Source organism: Nilaparvata lugens, chromosome X (genome assembly GCF_014356525.2).
Source record: "Nilaparvata lugens isolate BPH chromosome X, ASM1435652v1, whole genome shotgun sequence".
NCBI classification, from domain to species: domain Eukaryota; kingdom Metazoa; phylum Arthropoda; class Insecta; order Hemiptera; family Delphacidae; genus Nilaparvata; species Nilaparvata lugens.
The window spans coordinates 64,327,173-64,343,589 of NC_052518.1; the positions used below are offsets into that span (position 1 = coordinate 64,327,173).

The following is a 16,417-nucleotide window of genomic DNA, read 5'->3' on the forward strand; positions in this document are numbered from 1 at the left end:
TACATTACCACATACTAAAAGGTTTTTCTTTTCCTTAAAGTAGATTCTTGCATTCAAAAATCACATAAATTATGTGTTAAAAATCAGTTTCATTCACTACTGTTATATCTTGGCCTTTGTAAACAAGGAATGGGAAACCCTGACGTAGTTCATATTTAGACCACCAGAGACTGCATAAGTCGAATCTTCAGCCAACTTCTGTTCCCCTATGGATAAAATAATAATAATAATAATAATAATAATAATAATAATATCGAGTAGGTTTTGAGTAGAGATCTAATATAGTGTAACTGTTCGCTGCCAGTATCAGCTCAAGTCACAGTGCTCGGTAACCGTCATCACAATGAACTGATTGAATGGAATGGAGAAAACGTTACCTGCGCATGTGCATTACGGTGCTGTGTAAGACCGAGATGGGTTTGTGATTAATGTTGAAATAGACCAAATAGTTAACCTTTAAATTTTATTGACTGTTTCAAATTATTACTGCTGTCTGAATTTTTGTGATACTAGAAACGATAAAACATGTTCAAGAAACCTTTTAAAATTAAACATAATACTCAATTGAAAGGTTCATCCAGGTAAGAAAACTTCAATATAAATACAAACTTGCACAACCTAAGTATATTGTATACAATTATCCATAAGGATAAGTTAATTGAATCATATCTCAGCAATCGTTTTCAGAAAGTTGCATTCAATGGATCAGAATCCCAGTCAATATTAGGACCAATACTATTCCTAATCCAAATTAATGATCTTCCAACTATAGTTGACCCTCCAGCTAAGAGTTATATTTTTGCTGACGATCTGTGTGTGTTTCTGAGCACGCCAACAGAGATTTACCTGAATGCTGCTTCACAAGAGGTGACTCAGTCAATTGAGAGGTGGTGCAACTCAAACTTGTGCGTGAATTCCAGCAAGGTTCAAGATTTGAGATTTTACTAGGAGACTTCTAATGGTAGATTATGATTGGACAATCATGTGGTTGCCTAGATCAATTTTATAAAAAAAATTAGGAAAATGTAAATTATAAATGCAGAAGAGACCATTCTGTATGTAATAATTATGATCATTATTCCTTATGTAATTATGGTTGCTCTTCATCAAGAAAAATAAATTGTAGTTTATATTTTAATCAATAAAGTTTGTTTAAAACTGTTGAACCAAGTTATTTCAAAATGGATTGTGTTGGTTGTAGAGTAAAATATTTAGAGAGCACGAGGTTCAAGGATGAGAAAGTTTAAGATTTTATGTTGAAACACAATATTTTAAAAAGTGTTACAACGTGTAAAAGTGAAATAGGCCTACTAGTGATCAAATAAAAGTGACCATACCTAGATTTGGTGTGAAAAAGGCCGACCTTCCCTGGCTACCTGGCTGAGTTCCAGTTTAAGAGAAGATATAACTAACGATTGTGAAGAGCGCAATCAGCGCATCCACTATTAGTCCAGTCACTATATACATTGGTGCACGCAATTTATATTGTAGTTCTGATTTTTTAATATATTATTTGGGTACATAAGAGAAGTCCAGAACCAATTTCTTCATGCAAAATTTCCTTGTGCTAGATACAGGGTGGCCCAAAAACCTCATATTTTCGGCTCATTTTCAATTTTTAGTCCTCAATATCAATGTGAGGACAATGTAGTTGGTGATGATGTTTGAAGCTGAAAATTAGGTGTTTTTCACAATACAAGGACCATTGTTGTCAGGTGTACCTGGAAATCTATATGAGATAGAGCTCTCTAAATGATCTCAGATTGTAGAGCGCAAAAATACGCCCAGAGGGATTTTGAATTATACATCTAGATGGTAAAAATCGGAAGATATTGTTGATGAAAAACTAAAATTCATCAAAGTTGATTTTTTTCTTCAAATTTCACTAATTTTTGAAAAGTCATAACTCAGTAGGCCTACTCGTTGGAGATAGAGAGTTCCGAATGATCTTATTTTATTCAGAATTTTATAATCTAAAAAAAAGGTGAGAGCAAATTTTTCTGTCTGATCACGAGATTTGGCAGATTTAGCAGAAAACTGGAAAATACTAGGTTTTTGGGACACTCTGTATCTTGCACAAGGAAATTTTGCATGAAGAAATTGGTTCTGGACTTCTCTTATGTACCCAAATAATATATTAAAAAATCTGAACTAGGCTGACGGCTTCGGCCAAGCCTAAAGAACTTTTTTACTTTGTCGAAAGAGAACATATTATGTTATTTTGAATTCATTCTTCAAACGAGGTGTTTTTGTGAATGAGTTTTCTTTTTCTCTTTTCTGTATTATATGAATTATGTTTATAAAGTTCTATTCTGACTGGACTATATTTCTTTGAGACGGCGGTGGTGGAGTTGTTTGTCCCCACGCACTAGTAAGGTTTGGTTAGGATGGGTTTGGTGAGATTAGTTTTTCCTTTTGCATTTGAGTTTTGAGTGTTAAACAGTGAATTGACAGTTGTCACAGAAAATTTATTTGAAGTGTTTAAAAAAAAAATTGTGAAAACTAAAAAAGTGAAAAATACCTGATGTGTCCGTTCTGAATACCAAAGAAGCTAAATCTCCGAGATTCACTCTAGACAATTGTTTGAGTTGGTCCAGGCACATTGATTATACCCCTGAAAAGCTCAATAGAGGAATATTTATATTAAGACAGTTAAGGACATGTGTCAGTGTTTACGTTCTAATAGTAGTCTAATTTGCTCACATCCAGTCACTCTTGTCTCATGTACTGCAGGGATCAATGGCATGTAGCTCTTAACTATTTCGAATCCAAAGGAAGTCAATCGGGCATATTTGTGGTCTGCCAAAACGCGCTCAATTTAAAGAGAGCTTCAAAGAATTATAAATATTAACATTACCTTCTATTTTTGAACTTCAATGTCTGACCTATGTGAAAGAAAACTTGAATAATCTTGTGCAGGGAATATCCCACGAACATCAAACTCATTGACCAATAAAAATATATCAATTTCTCTTCTTCCTAATGGGAAAGTTTTAATCGAATAAAACTAGGTGACCAAAGGGATGAAATTTAATAACAGTAGTTAAGTGTCGCTACAACTTATACCTTTTCTTCTATTGCTATTAATTGGTGACTACCCGCTTCTAGATACTTCTCTACATTTTAATCAGTCGATTGGTGTAGAATCTGATTTGATCATCTCCATCATCACAAATTTATTTCAATTTAGCCTTCAGCTTCGACAGATCATTTTTTTCAAGTTACAGGGCTACAGACAATCGTTTACTTACAAGTATTGTATTCAGGTTATTCCATTTGTCAAATTTTCCTTTGATTAATGACGCTTTAATTATTTGGTTGATAGAAGTGGAAGGAAGAATTGAATTCAGACTTTCTTTTCAATGTTTGTTTTCTTTTCTCTGTTACAGAAAGAGATTCCGTTTGGATATTTTGAATAGATTCCCTTGTTTGTCCCATGACAAACTTTGTCAACTGATACCAAACAAAGAGAATGTATTCTGTCTGAAGATCAGTACTCATAGTGATGACACAGTCAATGTTTATTGCGTTCAAAAGATACCATTGGTATTTGAAGTTTCAGATGTTATGTATCCAACAATCTACATGCTATGGGAGGTGCCTGAATTACTACCATCATTCTGCACACATCCTGAAGTGTTCTCGTTCATAGCTGGTGGAGCTGACCTCATGCTTCCCGGCGTACTTGTATCTGAACCGATCACTCCCAGTTCCTATGGCAATCTAGATAAAGGCTCCTCGGTCTGTGTCACTTTGAAAAACAACAGAGCTCCTATGGCTATTGGAGTAACTGCCTTATCCAGTTCCGACATGTACATGTCCAATAAACGAGGAAAGTGTGTCTCAATATTTCATTTCTATGGCGATCATCTATCAAGTTATGAAACTCTTCTTCCTATTCCCTTCATCAAGGAACTTAGTGTTGAGGAAAAACTCTATGAAGCTACTGAAATGTTGAATATTAATGTGACAGATAGCTCAGCCATGTCATCCGATTCGGTTGATCATAGTGATTCGCTAGTTGCAAGTAGTGAGAAGCCAGATGAATCCGGCCATTCCAATAGTGACGACATAACAGTCGAACAAAGTCAGCCATCCACAACTGACGAATCTCACAATATTGAAGAACAAATGAATGAGCTACTGATGTACTGTTTTTTGAAATGTTTGAAAGCAGGCGCTAAAAAATTCAGCTTGCCTCTATTGACTAGCAACTTTTTCAGATTGCACTTATTAGCAGCTTGTCCTGAAGGAAAAACGCTCGAATTGAAGAAAACAAAATATAAAAAGCTTTCTTCATTTTTGGAAGAAATGGAAAGCCTGCAACTTATTAAATTGGAGACCGTTTCCAAAGGAGTTTTAGTGATATCATCTATCAATAATGATCACGAATATCTGAAAACTTTTTCAAAGACATACAGTCATATTGCCGAAGAAGACAAGAAACCCAGTGAAAATGAACAAGCAACAACAACTCTGAGAGTAGAGGAGAAATACTGTGTGAATGCTTCCACTCTCCCTTTGTTCTCGCTTTACCTTTACAAGTAAGTACTCTCGAACTCAGTTCTTTATTCATCTTATTTTTTTGCTTTCCAATTCATGGCGACAGAAGTCCTATTGTTATTTAAAGGTTTGTTTGAAAGCGAACCTACACCTTTTCGAATCTTTGGAGTTTTTCTGATTCACGGATTGTACTAGTTAATGGATGAGCAAAATGAAATCCATCCTCATGTATCGTTCTTGCCTTTTCGTCGTGAATTTTCTGAAATTCAATTTTTTCAAAGTTTGCTTTGATTATTGACATAACGTATTACATCTCATCCACTGTATTCGATCATGTAAGAAAATATAAATTTATCAATTACCAACAAACAAATTGTAATCTATCGATAAATACTTCCAGTAGTTCCTTTTCATGTGCAATCATGTATTTGCACAATTAAATCGTATTTATGAAACCTAATAAGTTATTTCAATAGGGCTATAGGAAATTACTAGTATCCTTGTTATTACTTACCTTGCTCTACCTACTGCCATACTACCATAGGTAAGGAAAGTATTGCTTTAACATTTTAATTGCTAAAACATTTTATGGTACCCAAACTTGAATTTTCCATAGGTTTCAAGGTCCCCTGAATCCAAAGACTTGGGTTTTGGTCTCTCTGTGTGTATGTGTGTCTGTGAACACGATAACTCCATTCATAGTTTACTTATTGACTTGAAATTTAAAACTTAAAATCCTTATACCATGAGGATCCGACAATAAGAAATTCAATACAAAATGGCGGATAATAAGTAAAAAACCATGTTTTTCGCGATTTTCTTTAAAAGGGCTCCAACGATTTTTTTTTTTAATTTCATACCCTGGATAGTCATTTACAAGCTCTATCAATATACTAGCAAGAGTCGCCTTCCTGTGAGACTAGCTGGCTGGTCATTTATTAGCTCTATCAACTGACATGAGTCATTTCTGGGAAATTTGCAAGTGCTCCGCAAGATTCTCAAGAAAAATGGATTTTGTTAAATGACAACAATTTTCTCAATAATGGCTTGACAGTTTTTATTACAAATTAATACCCTTGATATTCATTCATAAACTCTTTCAACATACTGGCATGAGTCTCCTTCTGGGAGACTATAGTGAGGTCTACGTTATAATGGCAGTGGATAAAGATAAAAGAATAGCGATGCCGATTCTCTGCATTAATTAATTATATTTCTACACTGTCAAAAACATAATTGGCATTGTTGTGGACCTAGAAAAGGATAGTACCACCGGCTTTGTCGAATAATAGACAAGGATAGCCAAATCAAAGTTGATCAAATACTGTTATTATAACGTGGACCTCACTATAGTAGGAGGTCATTGAAAAAAAAAACCTTGGAAAAAATGAACTTCGTTACCTCCCTCTCATGCATGAGGTTGGTAGGCAGATAAATCCGTCCATTCAAAAGAACACATGGTCGAGGTATTTCATCTGTAGAACAGCTCTTTTGATGACGTATTTAAAATAATCAAATTTAACATCTTCCGTTCCCGATCTCAAGAAGAATACTAGTCAACAACGAAATCCCAGACCGGTTCGATACCTGACCGGTTGACGTTTTTTTTTTTTTTGTAAACTCCCAACAATATTAGTTATCAGCTTTCATGGAAGATGAATAATAAAAAATAAATAACAAACTTTTTCCAGAAATGATAATAAACTGCAAAAAATGGAAAGAATACATTATTTGTTTAAAATGGGTATATAAAATGATTAAAATTAGAAAAAGAATTATACCTAATGGGAGGCTTCTGCGAAGCGCGGAGGCTGCTACCTATTCCATGGGGTTGCAGGAGGCTGCTCTGCCCGAATTGCGAGTAATAGAAATTGAATGAAGAAGAATAATAATGTTAAAAAATGTACTGAACATTAGAATTAAGATAAAAATGATAATAAAAAATAAGGAAATTGAAGACCAAAAATCAACTAATAACGAAGTAACATTGTAATAGTAACATATAAAATGTAAATGAAGCACTTTTGTAATGATTATGATATTGAAATAAATTTATTCATTGAGTTAATTTAAAAAAAAGTAGAAATAGGACTTTAACAATGATGAGACTTTGTAGTTGAATTTTCTGTATGAATTTTTATCGTGAGAAATAAATTTTTCTGTTGAAAAATTATTCTCTCACATTAAGATTCTGCTAACTTGCGTCCGGGAAGAGTCATCTTTTATGCAGGGTTGAAGTATTCTCACAGAACTGTATTCCCATTAGCGATGGAAAAGTATTTGGGAATATTTCAAACTTGCATTATTTTCCTTCCCCACGGAATTATGCTCGTCTCCACGTGGACCGTTGTCTCGTTGGTGGAAGGGGAAAATAATTTGCGTGGAAATGAGCAGTCCCAATTAAGCCACGGTCGGAGAGGTAGCCTCGGGCCTAGAGGGCTCAAAATTAACGTTTTGTTAAATATTTTTATTGTTTAAATTTGCCAATGTGTATTATTTTCTCCGTAGAATATGTTAAAGTAGTTTGTTAATTACTTGAAGTGAATGTGTGATTGCTGAAGATTAGTGAGAGCATACTACTGTAGTGACAAGTCCAAATCAAAATGGGATAATTAATCTTAGATAGCGAGTGCCATTAAATTTTCTAGCTCATGCTAAAAACCCTTGAATGGCCGAGTCCCTATTATTATAAAGTTGTAATAGTCCTTCGTAAAGTTAGCATTTCAGACGAAAATTATTGACAAAATTTTAATGATAGTTTTCTTGCCTTATAGAATATGTAATAGAATGTTTCAATTTGTTGTTGAAATTCTAGTAGTTTAAATGATAAAATAAATTTTTCCTACAGTTACCTTGAAAAGTGACCATTCCTGCACTGATAACAGAACGCAAAGAATCACTTTTCCGGTCTAGTGCGCAAAGTATTACTTTGCGTACTCTTAATACTTTGCATATTATCTTGCAGCCATCCCAATGAGGTGTTGGCGTGTATTTTGAATGCGAATTTGTTCTATCTATATTTTTCTGATTTTCAAATAAATAAAAATGAGAACTCGTTAAATTATACATTTTTAATATTATGAATTATTCATTATTTCAGATAATATTATTTTCATTCATAAATTGATTGGTTGAAAAATTATTTAGAAATTAAGATTTACTCAAAATTATTCAAATTTTCAAATTAATTGGATTTATTTTATTTTTAATTTGAATAAATTATCGATTATTAATTATCAAGTTTAAAATAAATTAAAGTTGTTATTAATAACAAAATTACACAGACAAACATTTGATGGATTTCAGCCACCATTTCACCCATAATCAACCACTTCTCATATTCAATGGTTACTGTAGGAAAATTTAATGTGAAATACGTGCGCAAAGTTCCTCTGCTGCACTCAAGAAACCATTCCGCCCTCGCCTACGGCTCGTGCGTGAACGTTTCTTTCTTTCACTAGTTGCACAAATAACTATTACAATTTGAATAGAAACCAAAAGTTTGTTATTGATGTAGGATATCTTATATTTCGAAATAAGACTCCCCCAACTCACTTTCTAACTTCTGTTTATTTTCGTTTTACAACTTTCTTTTTCGAACAACATAATTCTTTGAGCTCATTTCAATGACTAAATGTTTATTTTGGTGAGGTTTGTTACTTTAATAACATTTTAAATACATGTTAAAAACATGTGTGGGATGGTACCTTTTAAAATATAATTTCCTTCATTGATAAGGTCCCATGACTCGCCCTTTAGTATTTTAGAGATCTCTTCATTCTACCCTCATCTGGGGGCGGTTACACTTCTATTGGATAAAATTACAAATACAACAAAGGAGTTCCGATGCAAAGCACGAGTGCATACTAGTAGTGTGTTACACTAAATTTTTCCTTCAGTTACCTTGAAAAGTGACGATTCCTGCACTGATTACAGAACGCAAAGATTCACTTTTCCGCTCTAGTGCGGGAAAAATCTTTTCTGCACTCCAGATTTGCAACATGGCAACACAAAATAGTTGGTGGGTTAAATGGAGGTTTAGTGCACGAAAACAAAAATTAAGTTGGTAACAATGACTGTGGTTAGATTTAGATGAGAATCATTTCAATGGCTACCCTACATTTATGATAAAATCCCAATCTAGAAATCCAAAACAAGAATAATGTTCATCTAAATCATAATTAAATAATCATCATTTACAAATTCTCATCATTTAATAATAAATAATAGTTCTTTTCTATTGATAATAATTATCAATAATAATTATTAATATTTCAACTGCAAGAAGTGAGAAAAGTAGCAAAATATACATTATAAAATTCGAATTTTGAGGTTAAATGATTACTGTTCGATATTCATATAAATAGAAATAATAAAAAACATAACAATACTACAATAAATATTCTCTGTTGTCTATGTTATTTTTATAAATATTTCTCAGCTTACATTGAGCATTTTTCTCGGTAATTTGAGCAAAAGTCTAAATTTCTGAATCGTGTTTCAGTAATTTTTTAGCTGGATGAAACAAACTTAGGTTTCTTCCCGATTCTTCCCGCTAGGTCGCGCGCTTGTCGGTTCAGCCATCGTGTTGTGTTCAGCCATTTTGCAGCTCATTTCAGCCAACAAGCTGCTGGCGTGTATGCTGAATGTGAATTTTTTGTTTTATCTGTATTTTTTCTGATTCTTGAATGAATAAAAATGAGAATTTTGGCTGAGAATTTTCAACTTCAATTAGATTATTAATTTTTAAATGAGTTAAGGTTGTTATTAATAACAGCATCACACACACAAACATTTGATGGATTTCAGCCATCATTTTACCCATAATTATTCATTTTTCATATTCAATGGTAACTGTAGGAAAAGTTTAATGTGAAATACGTGAGCAAAGTTCCTCTGCTGCACTCAAGAAGCCATTCCGCCCTCGCCTACGGCTCGGGCGTAAACGTTTCTTTCGGTGCAGCAAACTGTCACTTTGCACACTAGTTGCACAAATAACTATTTTAATATGATCTTTTATATTTTACTCATTGAATCTTTATTTTTCTATAAAACACGACTAATTTCGGGCATATATGCCATTCTCAAGTGTCAATATAGTCATGTTTTATATAAAAAATAACAAGGGTACTGGAACGTTTCTATAATTATTTATGAATCCTTTTTATTTCAGAAAACAAGATGTTATCACTAAGGAATCAGTAAGAAATTGCATTAGAGATTACGTGGAGAAGCAGAATCTAGCTGATTCGAAGGACAAGAGGTTGGTTTCTTTGATGACTTTTTACCTTCTGTATTACTATTTTTGCATCTTGACTGTCCAATAACGATTCTTTAAGGATCATAAACAAATAATGCGATTACTTTTTTCTAAAAGATGATTGGATATGGTTAAACCATAGTAAATTGCTCTTCAAATTATATTTGTCATATTTGATCGAAATTGGTCTGAAAATTTTATATTAATGGTGACTCGAACCATAAACTTGACATAACTTATAGACTCTGAGTTGAATTAGGGTTTAAAGTAGTTTTGGCGAATGTTTTTAAGCCTACCCGTATTGTATGTATTGTCTGAATGAATTAATTAATGTATAAATAATAATCTTTTATTATAAATAATAAATAAATTGCCGACCAGGATAGCCGTGACGACTAAGGCGTTGCACTCTTCAGTCTGCTAGCGCTACCTGGTCGTGGGTGTGAATACCGCCGGTAGGTATGGACGTTTGATCATCTCATCAAATCACCTTCACACTTTTCATTACTCACGCACAAGCAAAAGCTCCTGTGGCCATCATCCGCAATAGAAAATTGTGTTTTCAATTTGAGCAGTCTGTGTACTGTGTCATGTTGTGTATTTATATTTCGTAGAATCATCTCAGATTAATAAGGGTTATGACTTTCGAAATGACATTGATAACAGAGCCAAATACCTGTGAAAATTGCTTGAATGACAACGGTTCAAATCAGGGACCTTTCTTTCAATAAACTCCCAGTGCTGATACAATATTTCAGACGTTAATCACAAACGTTCATCACAATTCCACTGTATCGTTTATTGAATTTTCACAGCTATTTAGCTCTGTTGCCAATGCATGTTATGATTTTTTTGTTCTATCCGGTATGATTTCCAGACCATTTACTTTTAATCGTGTCGTAAAGGATTCAAAAAAGATGCCCAACTGAACTGAACCTCAAATAACTGTTGAACTGAAACTGTTTAATTATTTATACAACATTTATCCAGCCTAAATTGAAAAATTCTACACGTATCTGTTACTTTGTAAATTGTGATTTTTGAACCAGGATGATCGTGTTGGATGGTGTACTGAAAAAGATAGTTGGAGGAGGAGAATCTTCGGTGAACTGGGCGCAACTCAACGAAGCCGTCATAAAAAAATTGGGTGATTGCTATTCTGTGCACACAGCTGATAGAAGTACTGCTCTTGTCAAAGGCAAATTGTCACCCATTGATATCCAAGTGGGCACTCGAAGTTGCAATAAGAAAGTAAGTTGAATAAGCATCAAACGAATAGAATCTTTTCTATTTCAAATATACTTTCAATTGAGAGAAACCTATGAAACTGGTTGCCATAAGTTACTTAAGTACCTTGAAAAAGTTATTTACTGTGAAGTCGAATCAGCATAATAGTTGGATTAAGTATTATATGATATTATAATCAATAATTATAATAAAAAATACACTTTTTCCAACTTATCTAATCGTGTGATTTAAACCAATTTGGGATGATCGAAAGAAAAACGAGTTTGATGTTAATTATTTGAAGCTTATTCAAATTAGATTTTCTCCATCCACATGAATGCATTAATTTTTTAACATGACAGATACCTGTAAAAGTGCAATTCAGTGACCCAGGCTAAGGATAGCCTCAAATTTACAGCTTGTACTGGCGTTTTTCATTTACTGTGCTTGGATCCTTCGTTTAGTGATCCGAGTAAAATACAAGTTCAAGAAATAAATGGAATTGTAATAAGTGCAATCAACAGAATACCGAACAGGACAGTTTAAGATCTATACTCAAAGCGTTCCGAAAAGAGACAAACGAGAACCTTGATAATTTTCAAAAAGGCTTATGATCATAAATTATTAAGCAAAAATCCCAAGTTAAATGCGGTAAACTACCCCGTGAATTTCTGCTACTGCAAATATCGACCACAGCGTAAACAGCTTGAAAGAAGTCGATCACGAATACCTTGAATTTCCTGGGAATATTTTTTCGATCTTGAATTTCCGGGAATTTTACATCACTATGTATACACACATCTAATATTTGAAGAAGCTATATGCGTATGTGGCGTTTCTCTTATTTGAGCCACATGTTTTCGCAATTGAAAATCAATCACACCTCTTTCCTCTTGTATTATTTAGGTAGATCCTATTTTTAGATTCCGGTAGGAATTACCTTTTAGGTGGATTCCGTATTATTTTGGTAGGATCATGTAATCCTGAAATTAATGTTCTTTGTGTGATTTTCCAACACTAGATTTTCAATTTGATGTAATATTGATTCGGTTCCGCCACTCGTCCACAGCACTCGAACTAAGGTTGCTCAAAACTCAGAATTATAAGAAATATCAATTTTTCCAGTATATTCATATAGAAACTATACTGCTTAGCATATCGCATGCTTACGCTAGAGCATATTATTGATTTCGTTAATGAATCATTATGTAAGGCGATTAATCCTATCTCAATTCTGCAGGTAACTCTTGTGAATAACTTGGAACTGTATGGTATAAATATGAAGGAATTTTGCCAAGAATGCCAACATGGCGTTGCGGCAAGTACAACCATCAACCATCCTCCATCTTTGAAAGGTGCTCAGGTGCAGGTTCAAGGAAATCAAGTTGCGTTTGTTTCCAAATTACTCATGGGTGAGTATTTTGAATTCGATTTTCAAAGTCAACTTTTTTGCTCCACCTCATTCGATAGGCTACTTATTATTTTCTCCCTCCGCCTTATTCAAATCCAAGTTCCGTCAAAAAGTCCTTCACCATCTATTTTCACTTATTTTTAAATGTTCGACCCAATCAACGTAATTTTATTAGGATACAAATAAAACCTGCACATATTGGTTCAATATTGGATGTTTTCTATCAGTGGCTATCATTACTTTTGCAAAACTCTTACAACAAAAATACTTGGACAATAAAGGATGGATAATTCGAATTAGCAGTTACATTATTATTTTTTTTAAATGTAATTTAATTTAAAATTTTCATTAATTTTACTATAATTTTTTCCTATCTAATTATTCGAATGACAACATTTTTACACACTCATTTTTAACGGAATTGCCACTTTTTTCTTCCAGTGTGTACTTTGAATGTTGCAATTTTTATAATTGGAGGGGAAAAATATAGATCAATTACGAAAGATAACATATGTTAAATTGCGTCTGTCTTTAGACATTGTGAGAAGTTGTACCTACTCCACTGAAGCGTTATACACATGGTATCGCTCGAATTTCTTATGTTATTATTTCACTCAGGGCTTCAAGCGTTTTCTATGTATATACGTGCCTTCAGCTAGCTCATAAAAATAGCCTCAAGGTGAAAGGTCGGTAACTGGAGATTCCACTCCAAATCTCCACGTAACAAAATGAGGAGTCCAGAGAAGGTCTGCCTTAGAAGTTGCATAGATGTATGGCTTGTTGGAACCAAACAGTATTCAGGTTAATCTGTTATCTTCTCAATTATTACATAAAAATCACTTAGCAATCTTGAATAACGATCTGAATTGAGAGTGGCGTTTTCTCAAAAAAATAATGTTTATAATGAAGTTTTGACTAATTCCACACCAAATAGTCGATTATTCGTCGTTAGTACAAAAACATCAAATAAAAACAGAAAACCCAAATATTTATCCATCAACGTTCTTTTCACGCCAGGTAAGACAAGGATATCTATTGCACGACACTCTGTCATCAATTTCTCATAAAGGAGTGTCTGGACAAAGACGGACGCCATTTTATAGATTATATTTTCCGTTCATAATCAATTTTACTTATTGTTGATTACTGCATTCCACACAATCACATTGTGATCATGTTTCCAATAGCCTACAAGGAAACTTAACTTTTAACTATTGTTTATATTACTAAACCATTCATTCTTAAATCATTAGCTATTACTATTAACTATTACACTAAGTCTCTCTCAATGAATGTCCCGATTTTGGAAAGGTTAATTTATTATGATGAAAGGTTCAAGACAAACAAAAACCACTTACTCAATTACCTACAAAAGACTGGATCAATCAACGAATATACATTATCATTGTGATTATTATTCAAGCATATGTAATATGAACTCCATAAGCTGCTCTGACCACATTTTATTCTTGAAAAATTCATTACAAACTGCACATAAAGAGGGGTCCAAAAAATTTAAAGTCTTCACTCTTTGACAGTGAATATCTTAGTAACGCACTGGCAGGCAGTTTCAGACCGCTTTATGTAGCTTGAACAACGTCTTTTGAAAGATATATCTCCTTATGTTAATCAATTAGTCCATTTCAAACCGGCGTAGCATCGCGTCGCGTCGCTGACGCTACATAATAAGCTACGGTTTCTAACGTAGCCGTCACTCTATATCTGCGCTTTGAGCTAAAAAATACCACAGCTCTGATCAAATACAAAAATAATTAGAAATATCTGTTAGTGTGAAATGTCCATAGCTTGCGTTGACTCGCTGGGACACGTGCTACATCGCCCGAAGACGTCGCTCAAGCTTGAAACGGCTTTAACGTTTGTGGTGTTCTGAAACTGCCTAACAGTTTTCATGTGGGCTACTAATGCCACACTACCTTTTGACGAAACATCGAACTACAATACCAAGTAATATTCATAGCTGTATGTTATTTTGTTCTGTTTAAGTTCACTGTCAATTAGTAACAAAGTAATATTTTGTAATAGATTGGCAGGGTTGATTGAAAGCCGTTTGCATTCCTCTGACCAGAAAATCCGCAGAAAAGACAAATCAATTTTTCTTATGAATTGGCTCATCTTAGGGAAGATGATAGGGAAGTTTTAAATGTCTATCATCAGAATATTGAGTATTATCGGCAAACTAGACGTATTTCTTAAACAAGAGGATACTGACATTGTTATGTTTACAGAGCATGGCTCGAGAATAGGTGAAATCAATCAAGTAAGAATTAAAGTTGCAGGGTCGAAATCCAATTAAAATAATTAAAATTTTGAAGGAAATTCAGCAATGTGAACTAGGAAATTTACATTGTTTGAAGCAGAATGTGCTTCAAGAAAATTGGATTAGTGTTTATAACAGTTGTAGCCTAAATTACAAATATAAGCAACTAATTGATATTCTAAGATTTCATATTAGTAAATGTTGCCCGATAAAAAATTCAAAGCAAAAAGTACATTAGGCAAATTAGATGAATGGATAACTAAAGATATTCTCACTCAGAGAAATATCTTTAGAAAGCTTATGGGGAATTTCAATTAGTTGGGGATGTTCCAAGTGAAAAAAATTACAAATTCTCAAAGAAATTCTGCACAACAGTAGTTAGTCTTCAGTTTATCCCTCACACCCTCCAGATGTTGTCTATATGTGAGGGATCCATCTAGTTAGACTCCAAGGTGACAGTATGAATGTGTTAATTGACTCCTCACACTGAAGCTATAGTAGTTTATATTCTGTTTTAATTTATCACGCGGTAGGGGAAGACCGAGCAAAAACACAATATTGTCATTGTTCATACTTCTTTATTTCCTAGTAAACTGTAGCTTCAGTGACAGGAGACTCCGTTCTCACACACTGTTTGCGATGTATCTGCATAGTTGTTAGGTGTCATCTGTGCAGCAATATATTAAACTTGTGTTGTAGAACATATTGAAAATTTGTAATACATTTTCCTTGGTTGATTCAGTCTTTTGTTGGTAATTAAGTTTGTGATTTGTCGGGGTTGAGACATTCTTCATATTAAATACATCTATTCTAATAAAACTTTACTCTTCATTCCAAAAGAACCTTTCACCTTCTTTATTGTTATCATTTCTCCATCAACATTCCATATTCATTCTTACCATCATTTTAAATTTCTCAACTTTTATAAAAAAAATGGTCTAGTTAGTTTTCTAAACTTATATTTATCTCTTTTCTAATGTCAGTTTCAGTAATTTTCTGTTTTGAATATGAATTGGACTTTAGTTTAACATTCAACAAAATCCTGTACTATTAATTTATTGGTATATATTGATGAAACCAGAGGCTTTGAGAAAATATCAATTGTTTATTGTGAAAATGCTGTTTTGAATAAATATACTTTCTTATCTTATTAACTGAGCCTTTTATTATTTTTTTCAGAGAAATACAACATCCCAAAAAGAATGATCAGAGGCATGGAGAACATTCCGAAGAAAAAGAAATAAAAAATTCATATTTTAAGCGTATTACAGCACTCAAGAAACTTTCAGTGTAATTTCAAAATTATTGTAACTATTTCTGTTGGTGCAGGAATAGCCGAATAATTTGTGCACTGAGATCTCCAATAAATGGTTCTTTCTTCATAAGTATAAATAGAAAGTGTGAAATTATTTTGTCAACAAGTCAGAAAGTTGTTACCAATTCCCTATTAGTTTCCCCATTAATAACCTTTCTGTTTTTGCGAATGAAAGTCATGATTTTTCTTGAATATATTTATCAAATTCAAATTCGTTCTCCATATAGCTGCGAACAGAATTCTGCGACAAAGCACGCACATTTTACTTTTTATCAGCTGATTTTATGGTCATTATATCTCTGTCTTACTGTTCCTGTTCAAATGCAGATATAATAAGCAGAGAATCAGCGTATGAAAAGCAAAATGCGCATGTTCATGGAGCATAAGTCTGTACGCATCTCAAGATAATAAAGATAGAATAGA

At 33.4% G+C, this 16,417-nt stretch overlaps 1 protein-coding gene across 2 annotated transcripts; it reads left to right on the top strand.

Annotated features, from left to right (window-relative positions):
- The first annotated feature begins 405 nt into the window (after positions 1 to 405).
- On the top strand, positions 406 to 16,073 carry LOC111058893 (eukaryotic translation initiation factor 2D). Of its 2 annotated transcripts, none has more exons than XM_022346474.2 (6): positions 406 to 581; positions 3,390 to 4,544; positions 9,677 to 9,766; positions 10,813 to 11,014; positions 12,231 to 12,402; positions 15,859 to 16,073. In XM_022346474.2, exons 1-6 carry the CDS (start codon positions 526 to 528, stop codon positions 15,921 to 15,923), a joined length of 1,740 nt encoding a protein of 579 aa, XP_022202166.1. In that variant the 5' UTR covers positions 406 to 525; the 3' UTR covers positions 15,924 to 16,073. The 2 variants fall into 2 exon arrangements, with proteins under 2 accessions (XP_022202166.1, XP_022202167.1); XM_022346475.2 differs by having other exon boundaries at positions 416 to 581; positions 4,224 to 4,544.
- Positions 16,074 to 16,417: the final 344 nt, after the last annotated feature.